This window comes from Nannospalax galili, unplaced genomic scaffold (assembly GCF_000622305.1).
Source record: "Nannospalax galili isolate Female #2095 unplaced genomic scaffold, S.galili_v1.0 scaffold536, whole genome shotgun sequence".
NCBI lineage: Eukaryota > Metazoa > Chordata > Mammalia > Rodentia > Spalacidae > Nannospalax > Nannospalax galili.
In genome coordinates this window covers 495,937-520,811 of record NW_008337057.1, presented here as the reverse complement: position 1 = coordinate 520,811, position 24,875 = coordinate 495,937, and the positions used below count along the sequence as shown (strand labels likewise).

The 24,875-nt window shown below is 41.4% G+C and overlaps 1 protein-coding gene across 3 annotated transcripts; it reads right to left on the bottom strand.

Moving 5' to 3' along the window:
- Positions 1-200: 200 nt before the first annotated feature.
- On the bottom strand, positions 201-17,995 carry Lztfl1 (leucine zipper transcription factor like 1). 3 transcript variants are annotated; one of them, XM_008831924.3, is made up of 11 exons: positions 17,776-17,843; positions 17,363-17,476; positions 16,419-16,543; positions 13,264-13,458; positions 11,532-11,592; positions 9,824-9,895; positions 8,403-8,468; positions 8,239-8,316; positions 4,783-4,959; positions 3,684-3,787; positions 201-2,959 (listed from the first exon to the last, which is right to left on the bottom strand). In XM_008831924.3, the coding sequence occupies exons 3-11, from the start codon at positions 16,493-16,495 to the stop codon at positions 2,941-2,943; spliced, it is 849 nt and encodes a 282-aa protein (XP_008830146.1). In that variant the 5' UTR covers positions 16,496-16,543; positions 17,363-17,476; positions 17,776-17,843; the 3' UTR covers positions 201-2,940. The 3 variants fall into 3 exon arrangements, with proteins under 3 accessions (XP_008830146.1, XP_017653334.1, XP_008830143.1); XM_017797845.2 differs by lacking the exons at positions 17,363-17,476; positions 17,776-17,843 and adding an exon at positions 17,976-17,995; XM_008831921.3 differs by lacking the exon at positions 17,363-17,476 and having other exon boundaries at positions 17,776-17,876.
- Positions 17,996-24,875: the final 6,880 nt, after the last annotated feature.

The following is a 24,875-nucleotide window of genomic DNA, read 5'->3' as shown; positions in this document are numbered from 1 at the left end:
AATAGCAGATAGCAAAGGCTTTATCAAATAGGATTATATATTTAATAGAGCCAAGTTTTCTATATAATCATTTTTATAAGACATAAACATGATTAAACAATTTAACAGACACAAAAATCTAAGACATGAGAACAAATGAACACTTAATTGTCAAACAGAAGAAATGATAACAAAACCCTTTACATTTTGTTTTTTTTTTTAAGGTGTAAGTCATAATTTTGGAGCCTTAAATTTTTAGGTTAAACCAAAGCTGCATTATTCAGTTTTGCTTTTGCTTTACAGTGCTGGGGATTGACCCCAGGATTTCATGCACATTAGGTAAATGATCTTATAGGCACTGCACCTGGCACACAGCTGCATTATGATGGCCATCAGCTCAAACTATCCCCAGAGTTTGGCACATTCATGGCTCACTCAAGGCTTGAACCAATATTCCTAGAAAGTAAAAAATATTTAGACTAAAATGGTTTTCCAGTTAAATGAGATGAATCTTTTTTTTTGACACAGGGTCTCACTATGTAGACGTGACTGGCTTGGAACTCAAGAGATCCACCTGCCACTGCCTACCAAGTGCTGGGACTAAAGGTGTGCAACACTACACTCAGTCTCAAAATAAATCCTCCTCCTCCTTTTTTAAAGATTTTATTTATTTTTATTGTATGTGTATGAGCTTTGCCTGCACATATATAAGTGATTCACATGTGTGCATAGTGCCTGCATTGGCCAGAAGAGGGCATTGGACTGCCTGAAACTGAAGGGTGGATTTAAGCTACCCTGTGGAAACTATGAACTGAACCTGGATCCTCTGGAAAACCACTAATCATCTCTCCAGCCCCTGAAGATAAATCTTAAAGCTGGGAAACTAAGTGAAATGAATACTTAAAATTGCATTTTGCTGAGTAGAAGTTCAGAAACAGAACAGTGACAAAACTAGGGGCAGAAGAAGGTGTTTAGGTGAGAGCAGCATCCTGCTGGCTATACCAAGGCACAGCAGTTACTTACCTTACTACTTGAGTTTTTAAAGAAACACTTTAAAACACTTAAATACTTTTGCATTTATTATTCAACAAGAACACATTATGTAGACTTTTTCAAAACCACTGCCAAACAAATAAATCAAAATTCAAACCAGCAATATAGGTTTCTTGACACATTGTTTCTTCCTGGCATAAGCTGAGAAAGGTGTAGAGAGAAGGTTAATAAATGGTTTCTGAAAGACAGAGTTGTTCTTTAGTTAGAAGTTCTGCTTCTGCCTTATACAGACTATCCTGGTCCACAAACAATAGAATGGACTTTTAGAGCGGGCATCATTTGGGCTAGAGAAACAGGGTGACTAGAGTCTTCAGTGAAAGCTCTATAAGAAAGTGATGAGTGATCTAACTATGGAGAGAGTGATGAGGAAAAATGTGTAGTAAATGCTGGAATCTTTTCTTTCCCTTCTCTGATTCATTCATCTTCCTAAGACTATCTTCTCTGCTTCTTTAGGGAGAAATTATCTTACCTTTATCATTTATTCCTTTAATATTTTAACAAAGCCTAAAACAATAACAACAAAAATCCTCACAGAGGCTGAAGAGATGGCTCAGCGGTTAAGAACCCTGGCTGTTCTTGCAGAAGACCCAGGTTTGGTTCCCAGCACCCAAATGGTGGCTGACAACTATCAGTAACTCCAGTTCCAGGGGGATCCAACACCCTCTTCTGATGTCCACGGGGATTGCATAACACAGGTACACTTACATACATGCAAGGAATACACTCATACACATAAAGAAAAAAAACCAAACCCTCACAGTACATTCAAGGATAATATGAAAAATTTGAATGAAAATACCAAGGAGACATAAGCTCTGATCAGTAAATTCTTCTCTGGGAATAGATTTATCTATCTGTGGAGGTAGAATAGCCTCTCTGACATTGCTCACTCAGGGTATGACACATTTGGTTTTGGAAGTGGGGAAATTTGCTACCTCTTAATGTGTGAAGAGTAAATCTTTCCTTCTGAGGTTTATTTATTCTCATGCCATATCTACTGTGGGTAGATGCTCTGTTTCTAATGCTTTATATAAAATTACCCAAGGAAAAGCAGATCAGTGAAAATACTAAATTTCTTGAAAATACCATTGTTCTAAACACATATAAGCTACAACCTAAAGTTAAGCCTGAGGTTGGATCAATTCTATTTAACACACAAGTTAAAGGGATATTCTGGAAATATGCATAAAGATTACATTTTGCTGGGTGTGGTAGCATACGTGTACTTTGCATCTATCTGCTTTCTAAGCTATAGAAGTACAGGATGAATCTGCCTTCTTCATCTATAACACAAACTTATAAGTCGGGCTGCAAAAGATGCCCGCATCTCCTGTGATAAGCAGAACTCATGATGGGGAGATGCAAAGGTTAACTGAGTCTTCATGCACACTGCAGCTACTTCCCCTTATAATTGATAAAAAACGATGGGCATAGTAGACAGTAACCACATTTCCTATGAATTTAAACACTTTGATGATCAGAAAAAGTAAACGAGTTAAGATTTCATTATTAAAAATAAGAACAAGGTTTATTTCTAAACTTTAATAACTCTACTGTTTATCCTTACACTTAGGGAATGTACAAGTTTAGATGATGCCAGCTTCTCTATAAGATTCACTCTTCTTACTAATGCAAAAGGATGACTCTTTTCTACCATGAAGAAATCTTGCTACATTTGCAGACTCTGGAGCACTCGATGGAGAGGTGTTTGGGACAACAGAAAAGAATCATTATGTTTTTTCTTTTCTTAAAAGAATTGAAAGTAGGAATACTAGTTCTAAATATAATAAGCCAAGTCTAAATCTTAGAAAAATGAGAGAATTTGACAAAATGCTTCAAAATACATGCCTGAGGTGGAGATAACTTGTACGTTCATGTGTGGCAGGTTTCAGATTAAACCTCTAATCTTTAATCGTCAGATTCGTACCTGGAAAATAAAAATTACGAGCATAATGTCAGGGCTCTTTCTGTTGTTGCTGTTATGAATGAAGTTCTTCCAATGATTAGCCCAGGGATGCTGTATGCTTGCCTTGACATCCCTACTGGGGTAGAAGTCAGACACAGTCAAGGCTAGTGTTATGATGGTGACTTGGGGTCTATATCAGATCACTTAACATGTCTTTAGATTCTGCATTTAGCATTCAGACCCATGATAGGTTAGGATGATTATGTCAATCCTAAAATCAACACGAACAGCTGACATGTCTGTGAGCTAAGAGTTAACAAATCTCCTCTCAGGACAAATTTGATCTTAAATTCACTTTCTAGATCTTCTCAACTCTGATAAAAGCAAAATGTGAGCTTCAGTTTGGTTTCTGAGAAAACCAAGATGACAAAAATGACCCCAACTAGCAAAGAACTTCAGGACCAGAAGGACACCATGGAGCAGAAAGGCTTAGTGCTGCCTTGCTAGCTGCTGTTTCTGTGCCATATCCTGCTAAGTGGATCCACTGCGAAGAACAGCTGAGTATAGTGTGGTAAAGGGAAAAGTCTGGTTGAGTCTAAAAGCAGTCCTGTGGGCACTAGCTGAGACTTCCACAGCCTCCTCACACAGGCCTTTGGACTAAGCAATGGGGCAACCGATGGCTTGACTCATCAGTAACAGCAAGCAAGTAGGGAGCGGAATCCCAAGGCAGGATCACCAGGCTTACTTTGCCAGTCTTTTCCGTAGGTCTTTGATTTGGTCATTCTTTTTGGTGAGAATCTCTTTCATATTTCGATAAGCTGCTGTTTGCTGAAATTTCTTCTCTAACTCCTGCTTTGTGGAAAATGTCAACCCATTACTATGAAATGTTAAGGAAAGAATATAATTTCTTTAAAAACAAAAATTAGCATAATCTGAAGTTAAAAAACATTGGAAATGAGAAGCCAATAAAATAGTACCATGTTAACAAGTAACTTAAGCACACTATGTCCTAGAGGTGGGAATCTATACAGCAGACTACCTTTCATGTCAAAGATGTAATGTTTCCCAAATCCCAAAGCAATGCTAGTAATTTAGAATTTTTAAAGATTTATTTACTTATTGAGAGAAAAAAAGAGAGAAAGGGGAGAGAAAGGTGGAAGGAGGGAGGGAGAGAGACAGAGACAGAGACAGAGAAAGACAGGGAGAGAACATGCCATGATGCCTGTGTGGAGGTCACAGAACAACTTACGGGGTTCTCTCCTTCCACCATGTGGGTTCCAGGGAATTGAACTCAGGTCTTCAGGCTTGGCAACAATCATCTTTACCTGCTGAGCCATCTCCTCAGCCCCAAGGAAGAATTTTCATTCGATAAAATTTTAGCTCCCAGGACTGGGATGTAGCTCAGTTGATAGAGCATTTGCCTAGTATGCACAAGCCCTAGGTTCCATCTGCAGCACCCAAATATAGGAACCAGGAATCTTAAGTGCCTAATCCCTAAAGTGAAGAATTTATCTCTCTATATGTCACATATAATCAATTACAAAAAAGGTCTCAAAGTCTTTAGAAAAAAAAAATCCACCCAAGCTTCTGCCAGGCTGGAGAAGAACCAGCAAAGTGCAACGCAGGGGTGCAGAGCAGCATGTGGAGGACAGCAGTTTGTTTTTATCACAAAGATGGACAAATGTAAGTGTCCAGCCATGATAACTCTTAAGCATGTATGTTGGCTAATGTTGGAAGAAAAATAATCTAAACTTGCAGTGTTTCTCTTAGTCACATTTATTTCTCTCTACTGTGTGCTCAAATAATTGGACAAGAACAGGCTAATCTCTTATGCATGTTCTGACCTTTTCAGCCATGCTCAGCTGCTCCTGAACTCTGAGGAGGTCGTGCTTGGCAGCTGCTAGGTTCTCCTCGAGGGACTTTTGGCTTTCTGTCTTGTCATTAAGTGTTTTCTGAAATTCACTCTTAAGAGCTGCAACTTTGTCTTCCAAGTCATTCAAGTCATGGGCCTTTATGAAATCCTATGGAAAATAATACACGAGTATAATTTCACATTGAAACCCTAAATAACAGCTGTTTTAGAATGGTGATCCAACATCCAAGGAGGCAAAAAGGAGTGATGTGTGCAGGGTTGTGTGTGCACATAGCTTTTCTCACCAGTCTGGGTAAGTGTCATCCCCAGCAGGATTGCAGCAGGCCCAGTCCAGCCTCGGCTTTGGTGTACACACAGCAGAGACTTAGTACTGTCACTGCATTCAGAACTAGGATTTCTGAACCGCTGCAATTTTAGTCCAAAAGGAACTGGAGAGAGGTGAGATTTTAATTTGACAAAGTTATGTATACAGGGCAAATCATTTTCAGATGGTGACAAGGTCTCTGGTAGATCAAGCTGGCCTCAGTCTTGCCGTATAGCCAAGGATGATCTCGAACTCCTTATCTTCCTGCCTTTACCTCCCAAGTCCTAGGATTACAGGCGTTTATCAGCACACTGGCTTATACAGTGCTAGGGATTGAACCCAGAGCCTGTGCATGCTAAGCAAGCATTTTAAAAATTGAGCTATATCCTTGTTCCCTGACAAATCATTTTGAAAAGCTAAATAAAAAAAAAAAAAATCCTGGTGAAGAATTTGAGTTCTTCAAATTGGTAGATAGGTGGGCTAGTCTGGGTTACATAGTGAGTTCCAAACAGGGTTCATAATAGTGAGACTTTGTCTCAAAAGAATCAATAGTATTGGGTGTGGTGCATGCTTTTAATACCAGCATACAGAAGGCAGAGGCAGATAGAGCCCTGAATTCAAGGCCAGCCTTGTCTCCCATGGCAAGTTCTACACCAGCCAGAGCTACACAGTGAGACTCTGTCTCTTTTTTAAAAAAAAAAAAAAAAAAAAAAAAAAAAAGTTTAGGTGGAAAATAAATGACATATAACTTCTACCTTTTAATAATTATTCAAGAAAATACAGAGAGCATCACTAATAATTACTGATTATAAAGGTTTCTAAATTGACAAGAGTTTAAGTTTTTTTCTGTTAATGAGCTATGTATATACTTCTTCATAATTTGCAACACAAATCTTCTATCTGGATCTTACTTTGACAGGTTAAAAATTAAAAATAAGGATTTTATTTATTATTTTTATTTTATGTGTATGAGTGTATTGCCTGCATGTATGTGAGTGCACCCGTGTTGTGCAATGCTGCGGAGGTCAGAAGAGGGCTTTGGATTCCTCTGGAACTGGAGTTAAGAACAATTCATAGCTGCCATGTGGGTGCTGGGAATCCAACCCAGGTCCTCTGCAAGAGGAGTCAGTGCTCTTAACCGCTGAGCCATCTCTCCAGCCCCGACAGGGTAAAATTTAAGACAGAAAAAAGATTTGTGGGGATGGAGATGGCTCAGCAGCTAACAGGGCTGCCTGAACTTTCAGGGGACCCAGGTTCAGTTCTTAGCACCCGATGATGCCTAACAACCATCTGTAACTTCAGTTGCAGGGGATCCAATGCCGTCATCTGGCCCCTGTGGGCATTGCACACACACGGTGCACTTACTACACGCAGGCAAAACACTCACACACATAAAATAAAAATTAAAAACTTTTTTAAAAAGAAAAAAAGATTTGTATTAATGTGACAGGAAAATGGTCTATATTTGCTAAATGCATAGATGAAGCAGTGTTTTCAACAGCATGAAACAAAATAATACTTGCTCATCTTTTAATCTTGTAAAAGATTTTGCTTCACTGCAACTAGTAAAGGCATATGTCCATTTTGCTTTAGTGCCTCTCTCCCCTAAATAACAGTAAAATTGAAGCATAGCCCCGAATGGCTTTAAATAAATTCATTACCCAAAAATGTTTGTAACTGTTTTATTTTTGAGAAAAGGTATAAAGCTGTTCTGGAACATTCACCTGCTTTATAAAAACAGTGTTCCTTTTCATTTTTTTTTTAGACAGGGTCTCCCTGTAGCCTCAGCTGTCCTGGAACCTGCTCTATAGAGACCAGGCTAGCCAGGATCTAATTGCCTGCCTCTGCCTCTGAGTAGTTGGGATTAAAGGTGTGTACCAACATACCAGCTCTAAATCAGTATTTCTTAACGCCATATACTTTTCCCTTCACTATACAAGAAATGTCCTTCTGTCTAAAAGGTAGCTAACGCATGAATGTTTGTGATTTGCTTTAAAAAGACATGGATGAGGGGAAGAAAGAAAAAGCAGAAATGAAGCCAGACTGGCCATGCCTGGTAACTGGTAAGTTAGTGGTAGGTTCATAGGGGTCCATTGCACTATTCTCTGTACTTCTGCATGTTTGAAAGTTTTCATGAAGTTTAACAAAAACCTGATGATGTCTAGGCGAGAGCAGCAACAGAGTGCCTGCAGATTAAAAGATGAGCAAGTATTATTTTGTTTCATGCTGTTGAAAACACTGCTTTTATCTATGTATTTAGCAAGTATAGATCGTTTTCCTGTCTCATTAATGCACAGGCCTTGTGTACAACATTCAGCCCCATTAAAAAAATTATGCTAGAAATGAAACAACAAAACCTTACAAGTCAATCTGGGGATTGTCCAGCAGGCATTTACTATGAATGCCACTAGAAAAGGCAATGCTGCACTGAAAATGTGTCCAAATGCTCCACTCATATATCCCACTGCAGTGTCACACAGTCAGTGGAAAGGCCACAGGAGATGCAATGGTGCACTTCCTAACTTCCACAGGTGACACAGCTTTCAGCCACTCTTGGGCCCCAGAATTCACTGTATTCCACAGTATAATGGATACAAATGGACTTGAAGACCATAACCAGCAAATTCTTCCCACTGTCACCCATCTAAGAAAAACTTAATGATCAGTATAATAAAACCCAGATAAAAATCCACAGTAAATTGCCATTCATTTTCTGTTTTCTCAATTATAACTGAGAGTGGGAAAGGGAAAAAATTAATAAATTTAAGAATATCTTGCAAGTCATTAAAATCTCAGACACATGCTAGTCACATGAGCTGTGAATCTGTCCTGGAGAGTGAAGAGAGGGTAGGGAACTGGTTCTTATCTGGCCTTTTCTGGGACAGGGATCACAATACAAGTCAGTAGTAATAGCATTTGGTAGGGAGAGTGGCAGGGGTAGGCTTATTACAATGAACAGTGTCTATATGACTTACAAGCTTCTTTGTTGCCTGACGTAGTGGTGAATGCAGCACTTGAGAAGCAGAGGCAGATGATCAAGGTTAGACTGGTCTATTGTAGCAAGTTCCAGGTCAGCCAGGGCAACAAACAAACAAACAAACAAAGGCTAAAACTCTGTTTCACCTGTTGATTTCCTTGATCAAGCTGTAAATCTTGAAGTGCTCTTTCCAGCTTTGACTTCTCATCCAGAGCGTTTGTAGCCTACAGTCAAGTGTCAACAGGACACACTCAGTATTCATGTTCTAGGTTAACCCTTCAATGACTGCATGAAAGGATTTTTCAGTTACCTGTATTTCAATGGTCTTCAGCCTTGACTTCAATTTCTCATTCTCCTGTTGAAGTCTTAAAATTTCCTTTGTGAGTAAATTCAGATTGTTTTAATCAAAACATATTTAACATTTGAAATTGCTTGTTTCACTTATAAATTTAATTTAATCAAAATTACACAATAGCTATTAGGCATGATGCTGCACGCCTTTAATCCCAGCACTCAGGAGATACTCAAGTGGATCTCTGTTGACTTCCAGGCCAGCCAGGGCTACACAGTGAGACTCTGTCTCAAAAAACTAATCAACCAATCAAAAACCAAAATTACACAATAGCACAAAAATCCACATGCCCTGGTTAGGGGTAAAATCCCAGTTTCACGAAGCCTGCCCCAGCCTCAGATCTGTGAGTGAACTTTAGCTCTAAGACTTCCAGTTGCTTTAATCTCAGTCTCTTAGAAACACCTCTTCTCTTCTGCCCTTTGTTTTTAATTGATTTCCTGTCTCTTCTGATCCTGCAACTCTTGGGCCTGTTCTTGGCCACATTGCTGCCACTTACCCTGAAAACACCATCTTCATCACTTTAGCACCTGTGCCTAAGCTGAATGGCTTTTCCAAGCTAAGGCAAAACACCTTTGCTCTTATGCACCTCTGACATAAGAGGCACCTGCCACAATGGTCTGATTTCTCACTATACTCCAATATATGCTGGCCTGATCAGAGGGCACTGTACTCTGTTCCACGTCACCATGACCTTCTGCCTGCCTCTGGCCTCTGAGCATTCTGTTCCCTTGCCCAAGGGGCCCCCTTTTTAAATTAATCTGTCTTCATCTTTAAGATGCAGCTGAGAGGCTACCTCACTCAAGCACCTAGTCTTACCTACTCCCATCCACACAGAACCGTTCCCAAAGTACCCTGTAGTATCTGTAGTACTTTTTTTTTTTAAAAAAAATTCTGCTTCTGGAATAGTACTTCTCCCTTCCCAATGAAAGAATAGCATTTTTGTGGGAGAATAGGATTTATACTACTTTTTATGTCCAACAAAGCTTAGCATAATGGCTAGAATATAGGAATCAAGGAAAATATTTATATTCTGATAATTTTGATATGTGTTTAAAAAAAAACCCTAGAATACTGTGGATCACAAACTTCAAATGTCCATACCAAAGAACAAAAACAAAAAACTCAAAAAAGCCACTGTTCAAATCCTGTGTTCTGCACTTTACCATGAAAAGATAGGATCAGCCACTTCACACCCTCTAGAAGGGTAAGCATGCCCTCTTCTGGTCATTGGGCTCCATTCAGTAAAACACTAATTATGCAATAATTATGCTCAGTGGACCAAAGCCCTACTCAGTCTCCTTCCCGTTTCTCAGGCAACAGGGTATGTGTGTGTATGAATTATAAGTTTTTCCCATTTCTCAAAATAATGACAGCATTACCTTGTTTAGCAGTTCTGTTGTTCCACCTTCATTAATGGGAGTAAGCTTTGGCTTTGTGATATCTATGATGGGCTGTAACAAAATGAAACCAAACTGAAATCAACACAGGAAAACATAAATAATCATTAAACATTTGTACTTTCCTGGAGCTAGAGAAATGACTTAGTAGTTAAGAGCATTTACTACTCTTGCAGAGGACCCTGGTTTAGTTCCCAGCACCCACTTGATGTCTTACAACTATAACTCCAGTTCTAGGGGATCCAATGCTCTCCGGGAGCTCTGGAATGCACATGGTGTATATAAACTCACACAAGCAAACACATAAAAAGTATTTTAAACAGTCATACTTTGGAGGTCAGAAGAGGGCGCTGGATTCCCCAGAACTGGAGTTACAGATGGTTGTTAGCCACCATGTGGGTACTGGGAACCAAACCCAGGTCCTATGCAAGAGCAGCCAGTGCTCTTAACTGCTGAGCCAACTCTCTAGCTCCACATTCACACTTGCTATGTGGAAGACATATAACCAGGACATTAATTCCACAGGTGTAGGGATTCTTGTTAGGTTCATTCTGTTATACCCAGAGCCCAAGATGTACCCTATGAAACCCAAGATATAACAGATAAAAATGAAACCCAACTCCCTGTACTTTTTCATATATACAGATGGAAAAGAAGGAGAGAAAGAGCTCAGAGCTAGACCTGATAAAAATCCTCCACCTAGGACAGGAACTTCCATCCATGAAACAGATTTCTTTATGAACCTCATACCATGAAACTATAATGGCTGAGGATTTATAGATGAACCAGAACTTAGCACAAATATTTGAGTACTTTAGTAATGCATATTACAAATAAGAATTCATGCCTTCTAACCTAGAAATTTCCTAGCCAGAAATATGTCAAAAAGAACCACTGGAAAAATGTTTCCTATGTGTTTGTACATGGATCCATCTCAGCAGCATTTAGCTATTTGACAAAAGGGACCATTTATGGTGTATCTATAAAGTGGAATGTCATTGTACATAATGATAATGTATAGAAAGACAACCAGGTAACTACTAGTCCTGTCTCCACCTGCTATGTTAGGTAACCTGCTCATGACACAAAGCTAGGTAGCAGAGCCAGTATATAACCACTATTCTGATTACTACAAAGCCTATGCTTTGCATCAGCTGGGTGAAGAGTTTACACAGCTGGGATTTCAGTGACTTCTACAACTTTTCATCTTCTGTGTGCAAGTATGAGTGGCAATTTGAATTCCACCCTCAACTTGAATACTTTTCCTTAAAAGTTCTTACTCTGACAGGCTATGTCTTGAGCATTTTAGATACTGACTATTAAGAATATGTTGCTGAGGAGATAACTCAGTGAATAAATTACTACCACGCAAGTGAAAGGACTTGAGTTCAGATCCCCAGCACCCACATAAAAGCTGGGTATGCATGGTGCCCTGTCTGTAATCCCAGGGCTCAACAGGCAGAGACAGGGAATCCCTAGGGCAAGTTGGCTAGTCTAGCTAAGTTGGTCGGCTCTGAGTGTAGTGAGAGACCCTGCCTCAGTAAATAACAGTGTGCTGAAGGAACACAATGTCAACCTGTGGCCTTCACACACAAGCACATACACGTGAACGCAAACATACAAACAGGCATATACACATGCATGCATATCACACACACAAAGTTATGGATTTAGAATGAACAAAAATTACCTTTTTATTTGAAGATGCAAATTCTGCCTTTTCAAATTCTGCAACTTGTTCTAATAATTCTCTTGAGGACAAAATCAAATATAAAAGACCATTCATTAACAATATACTTCTATCACACAAAAGAATAAAATCACAAGCACTAACCTATCACATGCTAGGAAGAAGAGCACACAATTAGACAAAACTGATATTTAGTTACAAACAGTTGAAACTCTCAAGCCTGTGGAAGCAAATCTGAACCATCCTAAGCACCTGGTATGTTGTATTTGGTAGCTATTCAATGAATACATGCAGTAAGAAATAAACAGGAATGCTAATACACATATGAATGAAATTTGTATTTGTTAGCTAAGAAACAATCTGACTTAAAAAATGTTTACTTATTTATTAGCTTTATTTATGTGTAAGAGTGTTTTACCTGCATACATGTAAATGCACCACATGCATGCAGTGCCCATGGAGACCAAGAGGGTGCTGGATCCCTTATACTTGGAGTTAACACAGTTGTCAGCAGCCATGTGGATGCTGGGAACTGAACCCCAGCCCTCTGCAAGAGCAGTCAGTTCTCGTAATCACTGAGATGTCTCTCCAGCTCCAGAATCTGACTTTAATAGAATTGTTTGGGATATGAAATTAGCTCATGGTATCTACTGAACAAGATTATCACACATTCCCTGGAAAGACAGACACCCAGATCATGGGTGATCCCCGTAATGATCGACCAAGATAGATGTGTGGGCTATGTTCTCATTTACAGACCACTTTTCTATCTTCAAACATCAGTGCTCAGCATTTTCTCACCAGTTACCAGTGAGAAACTGAGTTATAGAAACCAAATGAATTTCCTTCCCTGCCTGAAGGACTTCCCTTAGCATTGCTCATCACTCTCCACATGAGCTGAAATGAGGTGACTCTTCTTGGACAGTGATTTCCAAGGCTTAGCAGTGACTTCTTCTTGACTTCTGGCATGCTTTTCTGAGAACCAACTTCAACTTCAAAGATCTTATTACAGGTTTTGAAATAAATGAGCTCTTTGATACTGTAAAGTTTATAAATCTTGTATGTTTTACATTTCTTAAGCGTATGATTTTTAAAATTTTATTTTATGTGTATGACTATTTTGTTTGCATGTATGGCAGCATACTACATGCATCCAGTACCCATGGAGGCCAGAAGAAGGCATCAAATCCCCTGGCACTGGAGTTACGGACAACTACCATGTGGGTGCTAGGAACTGAACCTGGGTCCTCTGCAAGGGCAGCCAGTGCTCTTAACTGCTGAACCATCTCTCCAGACCCTAAGTGTATGATTTTTAAGTGCAATTATTTAGAAATAAACTTGCAATGCTATCAGACTGAATGGATGGAATAGTACATATAGTTCAATCAATTTTGTGAACTGTTTTTTACTTTACTTCTTAGCAGATCAGTCTATGAAGTCTACTACAACACTGACCATGTCCACAGAGTTGCTGTAAGGAAGAATTAATTTAGATGGATTGAAAAGCAGTTTCATATAGCTCAAAGGCCTTTGTAGTACTTAGAAATGGTGGAAACAGGGCATCTTAAAAAGGACTTTTGAGTGCTACCCAAGGGATCACCTAGTGACTGATGCCTTGCTGCCGTCCTACCCACACCACAGCCCCAAGGAAAGCACTAGCGAAGGCATTCACTAACTTTCAAGATCATACGTGGACTGCTACTGTCTCAACTGCAGGGACAATTTTTATTACCTGTTTTCAAGTTCAGAGATGTCTGTCTGTAGCTTTAGGTACCACTTCTCAGCTTGTGAGAAGAGCTGCCGCAGGAGCAGCACATTGGTGTAGGCTGTGTTGATGAGCTCAGACTCCACCTCACTGTGCACCACAGCCTGCAGCCCATTCAGGACTTCCGAGACCTCATCCACAGTGAAGGTCTCTTCTACCAGCCTGAAAGATAGCACCAGCACAACAGCTAGGAATCACAGGCGCAACTTCCAGAATACAACAAAGTTAAACCTATATCATGACATTTAAGGGATTAAAGATACAAGAGAAAATCTCTCTGGGAGAGATTTATTATTTATTAAAATTAGACTGTGGGTAATTCTTCAAATGTGTTCTCTTTACTACAACTATGTGTTGAGAAACATCCCCCAACTTTCATCCATTCTTTTAATTTTTCAATATTATTATTATTTTTTTACTTCACTGTACCTAAAATTAGTCTTATCACATTTAATAACTTCAAGTCACCCAGAACACATAGTTCCTTCATTTTACTGCTACCACTTTAGCATTTTAGAAACTTTATGAATTATTTACATGTTAGCAAATGCCTATGAGAAATAAACCGTAATTGTATATTGCTTTTCTTAGTAGTCTGGAGACTAAGGAAAAACAAAAAACCCTGTTATCTTAAAGCACCACTATGACATCACAAAAACAAATATTTCCATCAACGACCACATTAAAAGCTACTCTCATTAGAAATACCCGAGTTGGAAGGGAATTTCAGAATCCTTGTCTTTAATTCCCTGACTGTAGACTGGGTTTGGGGGGTAGAGGAGACTTGCCTATGGTTCTACTGTGAGTGACTAAGCCACATAGTTTCAGCAGCATGACCTACAGCTGAGCCCTGAACAAATCTGTGTACACCTCCTACTCACGGTAACTGATACAATACAGAGTCTTTGCCTCTTCGTGCTTTGCCCCTCCAAAGTCCCTCACCCCCAGACTCTCAGACTCAGCGTTGTCTCCTTCTCTTACAAATGGAAAAAATAGAGCAAGAGCCAGTTACACTTAAGTTTTAACACAGTTATACTCAAGTTAATAGTAAATACTGTTAGCACAGTGTCTTAGTTTGTTTCTCCATTGCTGTGACAAAACACTTTGACCAATAGCAACTTGGGAGGAAAGGGTTTATTCAGCTTATATCTCCCAGATCGCAGTTCATCAGGGAGCCCAAGGTAGAACTCAGGGCAGGAACCTGGAAACAGGAGCTAGAGCACAGGCCATGGAGGAACGCTGCTTACTGGCTTGCTCCCCTGGCCACTGCTCAGTCTGCTTTCTTATGCAACACAGGCCCACCTGCCCAGGGGTGGCACCACCCACAGTGGGCTGGGCACTCCCACATCACTCATCAAGAAGATGCCCCTCAGACATGGCCACAGGCCAGTCCAATAGAGGCAATTTCCCAATTGAGGCTCCCTCAACCCAGGTGTGTCAAGTTGACACTAAAGCTATCCCGCACACACAGTTATAGTCCAATTAATAGCATTTGAATTATAATCCTTTAACATTTCATATAGCTAGAAGAATTCAGCCATTCCAAAAAACCCAATACTTAAGCCGGGCATGGTGGTGCATGCTTTTAGTCCCAGCACTCGGGAGGCCGAGGTAGGCGGATCTCTGACTTCAAGGCCAGCCTGGTCTACATATTAAGTTCCAGGCCAGACTGTCTCAAAACACAACAAAATACTTTATTTTCATAAAAGTCTATTAAAATGTATTTTTTGTCTTTATCTACTGTGGGTGAGTAAACCACGTTACCAGATTAGTTAATGGGTTGAATGGACACTAGTCTAAGGCTGACAACCTCCACTACTGAACTTAGCTCACAACTCTATGGCAGCTGTAGCTAATCTGGAGATCTGTTTCACTTGCATCTGACTTGACGTTTAACTACTTTCCATTACTGGCCCAACAAAACTTACCAACGTTTGTTTCAAATCAACTAACAAGGTGCTACTCAGCAAGTTTCTCATGTTTTCCTTGCTGTTTTTCCCCTTTCAAATCCTTCTACAGGACTAGCATAGGTTCATGAGTCCCATGTTAATTTATAGTTCTACTCTTAATAAATCACTGGAGAAATTTAAGTCATGGAATATTTAATCCACAAGCCCATCACAATTTCTGTATGAAACTTAGTCACTGTGTAATTATCATCATGTGCACGTCTGACCACATACTCCTTGCTCCCACCCCAAACAATCTGAAACATCCAAGTTGCTTAGTGGAGCTGCTCTCAGGATTGTTGTGGCTTCTGGTCCAGCACCCCTTCCTAGCGGCAGTATTTTTCAAAGTTGATCATATTTTGATTTTATATTCATCAGTGCTGAGAACTCTGCTTTGCATAAATATGTAGTACAAAATGGTAAAAGTATAGAGCCATCTCAGAAATAGTTGGAAATGCTGTCCTAATCCCAAGCCAAAATTCATTTAATGATTTTTTTTAATGAAACTCAACTCAGCAAATCAAATAGTAATTTTCAAAATCAAACATTCTACCACAATAGACTACAAAGATATACTAAGTTGATATTTATGTGATGAGACATAATGGCAAGAAAATATTGTCTTTGTTTTCTGTAATTATGTTTCCATAAGGGCAGAAAACTTTTGTGCATAGTAAAATCATTGCAATTCAAAGCATACAAAAGTCTGAGCCAAGATGTTTCAGGCAGTTTTTTTTGGTGCTACATGACTGATGATTTGGGCAGTGCAAGGGAGGCCTGCTGTATGTTCAGAACCAAGGCCACAGTGAAGTCTCCGGAGACAACATAGGTAATGCTGCCAGGAACACCTCAGATTCATTATGTATGTATGGAATTATGAATTAAGCTTTGGTCACTGGACCTTCAGAAACATTTTACTGTTGACAAATTTTTCATGACACCCATATTCAGTTATGTGACCCACATGTGGGGGTCATGACCCAGTTTAAGAAGCTGGGACTAGCTGAGTGCGGTAGTACAGAGGAAGGCAGATCTCTGAGATCAAGGCCAACTTGGTCTACATAGTGAGTTCTAGACCAGCTGGGGCTACAGGGAAACCCTGTCTAAAAACAACAACAACAACAACAACAACAACAACAACAACAAAAAGCTGGTACTTAGGGTCCAAGATACCTGCTCTCCTTGAGGTCTTGGAAGCAGGAATCTACTGTTTTGAGTCTCAACCCTCTCTTTGAACGAGCAAAACGCATGTAATTAATAATCTCATTTTGATGGTGCTCATTTAGGCCCAATTCTGCCTGAAAAAGAGAGAAGTACTTTGTTAGTCATGAGGGTCTCACAAAAGAACTAACAGTAGAAACATACAGGATACTCTGTTGTCAGGACTTAAAGATGTCCATTAGGCTCTATTATTCTCTTCCCCCACTGGTTGCCCAGTTAAAACCTCTTTGCAGTCAAGTGTAGTTGCATGACTACTTCTCAGGAACAAATGGGAACCTGTAAGGTATGGGGGATTTTCCAAAGCCTGGGCCTTAAGAAATGGGGTCCATCTTTGCCACACCCTGTTTTTCTAAAACTTGGTGGAAGGTGACCTGGATGAACCATGCAGACCGTTTTGATGCTCTAGGACTGGGAGAACAAAAAGATGAAAGGACCTATCCCTACCTCATGGAGCATCACTGACCCACTCACTAACCTAAATGTGAGATGGCTGTAATGTGGGAGGGATATAAATTGCCTTCGATCCAGGGGTTTTCAGATTTCTATCACAGCAATTTAACCTTATCAAATATAGCCTTAAAAAGCATATTTAGTTTAGAAATTGTCATATAACATTTGTTATAAACCAGATGTTGGTTTAAATAAATCAAGAAGTCAAGAAGGTTGGGTTAGTAGTCAAACAGGAGAAATCAACTATTGTTTAGAATTTTTTTATTTTCTATACCTTATTTCATTTATCAAGCTTGAAACATACCGGGCGCTAACGGAATTCTGCTGATATTTCAGCAGCCCATTTGAGCAGCACGCTCAGACCAGCCTAATTCCTTTTTCCCTAACATTTCAACTTCATTACCGTGCGACTGTTTAAACTGGGACGGTGTACTCGTGGTTCTTACCAGTTTTATTTTTTGGTGCAGGAGACTGAGCCTACTTTGTTCACGAGAGCCAGGATTCCACCACACATTCTAGCCCAAAAGTCTTTTTGGAACGAATCCACCCAAATTTCATCACTGTAAAGTGGGGTACTTGGGTTTTTCAAGTGAAAAGACTCCGCACCAGAAAACGAGACTCCAACAAGCTCACACAGAAAGTTGGGATCAGACCACGACTGCCCATGCTGGCCAAGGTCAGCCCACGACTGCCCATGCTGGCCAAGGTGTGCCTGCAGCGAAGGCCAGGGCACCGCAGAGCGGAGGCACTGGAGACTGCAAGCTGGAAAGGCTGTGGCTCTCGCCGGGGCTGGCCAGCCTCTCGCTGTCGCCCTTCCCTACCCATGCCCCGTCAGTCCCTCTCTCCGGCCGCTACTCACCATGGCGGCGGCCCTCCGCACCCACGGGAACCAGAGAGGCCAGCGCCGGCGGCCGGAGGAGGGCAGGTTGTTTAGAAGCCGCAGGTTGCCAATGGGAACGGAGGCACAAAGGCTGTGGCTCTCGCCGGGGCTGGCCAGCCTCTCGCTGTCGCCCTTCCCTACCCATGCCCCGTCAGTCCCTCTCTCCGGCCGCTACTCACCATGGCGGCGGCCCTCCGCACCCACGGGAACCAGAGAGGCCAGCGCCGGCGGCCGAAGGAGGGCAGGTTGTTTAGAAGCCGCAGGTTGCCAATGGGAACGGAGGCATGTGGGCCCTCTGTTCTGCAGTTTCATTGGTTCTTAGGATCACGCGACAGGAAGTGCTACGTAGGGGCTTACTTACGCATGCGCTCTGGCTTCGAGCTAGGCAGTCCCGCCTTTTCGCGCCACGCAGAACTGGGGGAGTCACCCTCTGTTGGCAATGGTACTAGGAGGGGCGGGGTGGCTTAGGGATCCCATTGCGCTTGCGCACTTGGAATTGGTCAGCTAGTTTAGCTGCGCAGTCTAGTCTCGACCGTGTGGTACTGCGGTGTGGACAGACTGGCCAAGGCTGCGCTCGCAGTGTCCCTCATTCCGTCTGCATTATTTTCTTTTGTGGTGTTAGCAAAAGTGTCTAATTAAACAGCTTTTCCCTTTCAAGATTGCTAACACATCGTTCATAGAGTAGTGAATGAGACAGAGAGAGACTAGACTAGCCATGAGAAGTTGGTTAAACAAGTGACTTCCCCGGCCTCACCTCCGTAAATTCTTTTAGGAAATCTAGTTAGTGTCCTTTGAACCTGCAAGTTTTCCCGTTGTTCTGGAGCGATCACAACCCCTCTTTAAGACACTGTCCCACAAAAGGCAGGTAGAGGAAAAGATTATTATAAATAACCGAGCACCCCACTGTGACAGCAAAATCACGTTTTGCTAACTGGACTGAGTAAAGCAGCGCCAGGTCTGTCTGGAGGAGGCACTGGGCAAGGCAACACAGCAGAGAGCGGTCAGCCTTTTGAGACTGGGAGGTAAAACAGGAGGGAAGATTCCTCATTAGCTCTGAACCATCAAAAGTTAATTTCGAAAATGCATTTGGGGATTGTGTTTATTATGACCAATGCTTTTTGTTATGTCTCTCTCTGTTTCTCTGTCTGTCTTTCTGTCTCTGTTTCTCTGTCTCTCTGTCTGTCTCTGTCTCTGTCTCTCTCTCTGTGTCTCTCTGTCTCTCTCTCTGTCTCTGTCTCTCTCTCTCTCTCCCCCCCCTTTCTGTTCATGAGTGCAGTGCTTATGGAGGCCACAAGAGGGCATGGGGGTACCCTGGAGCTGGAGTTCTAGGTGGTTGTGAGGCACCTGATGAGGGTGCTGGAAATGGAACTCCTGTCTTGTGCAGTAAGTGCTCTCAATAGACGAGCCATCTCTCCAAACCATAGCATGGCCAATACTAAATGTAGTTTAAAGTGGATTACAGTTGGGTGCTTTTTAGATCTAGAAGGATTTTGGAGATCTGGTTCTAGAACCAGAAGGAGGAAGAGACCAAGCCTGGAGATGAGGACTTTGTGGCGGTTCTGAAGCTTGAATCTGTGAATATTTCAAGACAAAATCAGAAGACAAGTGTTGACACTTCTAATACAGTGGGTGTTAAATCAGATTCTACTTTCAAGAGTTTCATCTTTCATTTCCTGCATTTTATTTTATCTGAATAATATACTGTTATGCAGAAAACTTTGTTGTCAGAGGAACTAATCTTAGTAATTATTACACTTGAGGGCCAGTGAAATGGCTCAGCAGGTAAAGATGCTTGCCACCAAGCGTGACAACCTGATTCAAACCCTGAGGCATGAATGGTAGAAGGAGAGAACTGACTTGGGAAAGGTGTCCTCTGACTTTCACATGAGCACTATGCCATGTGCTTGGGCCTACTCCTCCACATGTGTGCATGGACACACACACACACAAATGTAAACTGGGTATAGTGGTACATGCCCTTATTCACAGCACTCATGAGGCAGAGGAAGGTGGATTTTTGTAAATTCCACAGCAGCCTGGATAGCAAGTTCCAGGCCAGCCAGGGCTACATAGTGAGATCCTGTCTTAAATAAATAAATAAATAAATAAATAAATAAATAAATAAATAAATAAATGAAGGAAGGAAGAAAGGAATAAAGAAAGTAATAACAAATTTCAAAAGTGGACTTAAAACTTTTGTTGTTAGGACAAAGTGGTACCAGAGAAATCCTTTAGAATAAAATGAATTTATGAAGACATGAGTTTTAATACTTTATTTTTTCAGGTGCATTAGAAATTGCCTGCATGTATGTAAGTCCACCTGTGTTGTGCAATGCCATCAGAAGTCAGAAGAGGGCATTGGATCCCCTGGAACTGGAGTTACAGATGGTTGTTAGCCACCATGTGCTCGGAACTGAACATGGGCCCTCTGGAAGAACAGCCAGTGGTCTTAACCACTGAGCCATCTCTCTGGCTCCGAAGACGTGAGTCTTTAGAAAAAGAGGCACAATAAGGAAAACATGCTAATAAGATACATGGTCATTACATAAAATGGAAGTAAGTTAAATGGGTAAGAGGTAGAAGGAAACTTTTCAGATGAGGAAATGTGGTCACATGTTTTGCCATGTGTAGAGGCAGGAGAGGTAGACTTGGAATCCAATCATGTGATTAATGCCAAGGGTTTCTAGACCATCTAAGTCTTTACCCAAGTATAAGTGATAGGACTTTCTTGTCCACACCACCACTCCTTAGAGGCAAGGCTCCACCTTCTGTTAAGGGAGCATAGTGAGAAGTGTCAGAAACAGACACACCTTTCCACAACATCAGAATTTGTTGAATAGCAATACTGTTCACAAGCTACTTTAGTTTTGTTGGCTGTAGTTTGCCAAATAGGCCCAATTACCCTTGATAGCTGGCTGAAACCCAGGTTCTTCTATTCCAGTCTTAACTGCTATCTTAATACTCGGGTCACACGTTATACATCATACAGTAAATCCAACTGTAGTATATAAATGTATAGGTAGGTTACAGAATAGCTACAAAAGGGTTAAAGAGGCTACCTCAGAGTACCAGGAGCCCTAAGTGAAAGGAAGACTGAGCTGTTGATAGAGGTGCAAAGGAGGACCTCTGAGAGGAGGGTGGGTGGGAATCAGATCTGATAACAAACCTTGTTAAAGATCTGTTTGAGACCTGCTGCAGAGTCAGAGCTGAGGGGACCCTCAAAGTTGATCTGCCAAGGCAAGGTGCAGGACAGTGAAGGCTACAGAGGCAAAGTGCAGGAGCATTCCAAATGGATGACTGGGCAAATGGTCAGACAAACTGATGACTGTATCAGCAGTGGAGGCCCAGCTAAGCTGAAGCCCCTGGGATAGTTGAGAGTACTTTGCCTGTCACTCCTTTGATACACACACCAGGTGGTCAGATGTCAGGTGGGTGGGGCCATCACTATTGCTGTGTTTGGCATCCTCTTTATGGAGTCCAGGTGAAGGTGTTGCACCCTTTCCTCAGTGCGGTTTTCTTGATATGACTTTAACATACCCGTGTGCTTATATAGTCCTAAATTTATAAGTCAGTACCCTTTCCCTTTTTACCTTTAGGAATAAGTCTGTGCCTCATGAGTGGTGCTGGACAGGTGGTGCCTACATATTCACCAAGGTGCAGAGTCGTCCTGCTTCTGTATTTCCACCCAAATGGAATCAAATGCTGATTGTAAAATAGAGTCACCCAGGGCAAGGCACAGCCTGATAAAACCACTATTTTAAACAATATGAAGTAACTTAGGGTAGGCATAGCCTGAGTTCAACAGGGAATTTGAGTATCCCAGGGCTGTTGGAAACCAGGAGGAGAAGGGGCAGTATCCTGTCTTGGGTGGGGCTTGGCACAGTGTTGTGACATAGGAGTCCTTCACTCAGGTGACCAGAGATGCTGCTGCTCATGGAAAGGATAAGAGGAGCAATCAGCATTCTCATGAGTGTAAGCTGGAGCGCTCTGAGGCATTATCTGAGGACACTAGGTTGGCTGTACCCAACTTCACTTTTGACCAGGCTCTCTATTCCTACCCCCCACCCCCACATGACATGCGGACAGAATCTTTCTCCTTACAAGTTCTATACATGTAGGTTCTCTCTCAGTCCCCCACAATGATCCTTTCAAAGCCCAGTTAAATTTCAACTTTACCAATCTACCTCTCACATTTCTGGTCAGTGAGTGCTGGATCTGATAACAACAGTTATCATTATGTAATGCCTACTGAGCATTAGACATGGTCCATCCCAATAGTAAACCCTCATATATGACTCTTTCTTACTTCAGTAGATATTGGCTTCACTCAAAGAGAAAATCACCTTACTATGTGTTGTGGATGCATGTTGAAGGAATTTCAAAAAATCTTTTTTTTGGTCATTTTGAGACCGGTTCTCCTTATAGCCCCAGCTGTCCTGCAACTTGCTATGTAGACCAGGCTGGCCTTGATCTCACAGAGATCTATCTGCTTCTGCCTCTGGGATTAAAGGATTGTGCTAACACGCTGGCTTCAAAAAAACTTTTATAACACGTAAATAAACAAAATTGTTCATCAGTTTGCCTTGCTGAGGAGATGAATATTTTTCACAGGCAAACTACTGGCATGTTGTGTTATTAACACAGGTAGACAAAGGACGGAGCACATAATGTAAACATTTCATCTGTGGAGGTGTTTGTGGCTTGGGGATTTTTAAAGCAGTTCTGCAAAACTGTGTCAGCTAGTTATTTTAACTTAACATCTTCTGTATGAGGGAAGTTGCAATCTCACCGTTAGCCAATCTACCCTGTAGAGTTGGATATTGTCACATAAGCTGTCTAAATAGTGTCAGCAAATATGGAAACATACTTTCAGTTTTAAGTTGATACATTTGGCTCAGGAAAACTCAACTTTTATTTCATGTTCTTTCCTAGCTTGGGTTGGTCAGCAAAGCAAGCAATATGGGGCTATGAGGGAAAACGGCTCCATTTTAATAGTGAGCTTTTAACTCACTGTATTTTTAATTGATGTGACAGTTTTTAGGAGAGATGGAGACGAGACAGAAAGACTGTAAAATTGAAAGAATTAGGAGGAAGTCACACAGCCCAGTTTATACCTTTTAGTATGGGTCAATGAAGTGAAGATCAATTCTCTCTATATAAAAAAATGAGACTCAGGGTTACTGCTGTCACCCAGGATACTAAGAGTATGGGTTTAGGGTGTTTGTAAGGTAAAATTAGAAAAAGGAGGAATGGGAAGGTGGTCCTGGTCTTCTTGGTTCTTGGGCATACTGAGATTCTCTTGTTCTATCACTTTTCACAGAACCCCTGTTGTGTGCAGAGTTGTATGGTCATGATAGTGAATTGATGGAAGAATTGGAGAGGCTTAGAAAGCCCCTGTTGTCTCTATTGTATGGATCTTTGTGTAAGATAGGAGGACTAAGGTGAGACTTTACTTTAAAAAGAAGTAATAAAACATCAAATAAAAAATACAGGTAACAGAGAAAAACAGAGCAAAACTCTAGAACGTTACACGAAAAGGAGGAAAGGTTGAGAAACTGAACTGGAAGGAGGCGGAATAGCATTAAGAGAAAACCGCTTTGGGGAATCATGGGTAGACTATTTAGAGTGTGATTTCTTGCACAGAATTCTCCCAAAGATCTGTCTGACTTCCCCAGCTGGTCCAGACTGTGAAGTTTCACAACTGGTCAACTGGTCAGAAAAAGAGAATATATGTCTGAGAGATGCCCAGTCCTTGGTGACATATCTTCAGTTGAACCTCTACAACTAAGACTCTTGGAACATAGTAGAACAAGGGTAGAGAGAAAATAAATATACCCCTCAAATCTCACCAGTGAAGCTTCCTTATACAGCAAGTATGATGCTCACAGAAGGCCACAACTGCCCAAGTTTTTTTTTTTTGAGACAGGGTCTCCCTGTAGGCCCAGCTGACCTGGAACTCAATCTCACAGAGATCCTCCTGTCTCTGCCTCTTAAGTGCTTGGATTAAAGGCATGTGCCATGGTCCCTGGCCCAGCAGCCAAAACTTTAAAGAAGAGAAGGTTCAGACTGGAAGGTGTCCTGGTTAGTTTATATTGTCACCTTGACACAACCAAGAGTCACCTGGGAAGAGGGAGTCTCAGTTGAGAGATTTCCCAGATCAGATGGCCTGTGGCTGTCTTTTGGGAAATTGTTCTGATTTTTGGTTGATGTAGGCAGGCCCAGCCCATGGGGGTAGTGCTGTCCCTGGGCAGGTGGTCCTGGTTTTATGAGAAAGCTGGCTGAGAACGAGCAAAGGAGACATGATCCAGTGAGCAGCTGTCCTTCATGGTTCCTGCCCCTGCTCTTGCTAGGGTTCCTTTCCCGACTTCTCTCCATGATGGACTCTTTCCTACCCTACTTGCTTTTGGTCAGAGTGTTCTAGAACAGAAGGGCTCTGTAGGAGCTGAGGTACTCCAGTTGCTCTCCAGGTTGCAGCAGGCTATTTTCAGTCAGTTTCAAAAGTTGCTAGGGACAGGCAAACTGTGGGAGACTGCTGACAGATTAGATTAATGGAATACATATTGCATGCATTAAAGGAGGTCAGGCAAGGAAGTGGTTCACCAAAAATACAACTCCCTTTAAGATGGTGTGGATGGTAGCAAGTACTTAGCCCCAAGTCATAGATTAGTTTCACTGATAAAGCTCCATATGATGACAACACCCCCACAAGGAAATAAACACCAAAACTATCAAAAAGTGAAGCTTAATAAAATTATCCAGAATTGGTTATGGAGAAATCTTCTTGGGAAGTAGAAGAAAGTTGATTGCTAAGGTGATATCCAACAAATCCTTACTTCACACCTCATGTACACACACACATTTGAGTCAATCTGCCAGCTCAGCTGTCTGTTCAATACCTGCTTGTGGAGGGCTAGATTCATGAAAGACACTGTGGGGAAAGGGGACGACAAGCAAGATGGGTTTGGCCCCTTTCAAGAATGGCCCTGTATTCAAAACAACCTCAGAGCAGAGAGCAAGTAGTAAAGGACTTCAGAGGACATGAATGTCACCCTGTGAGCCAGGAGAGATTCAGAAATGTC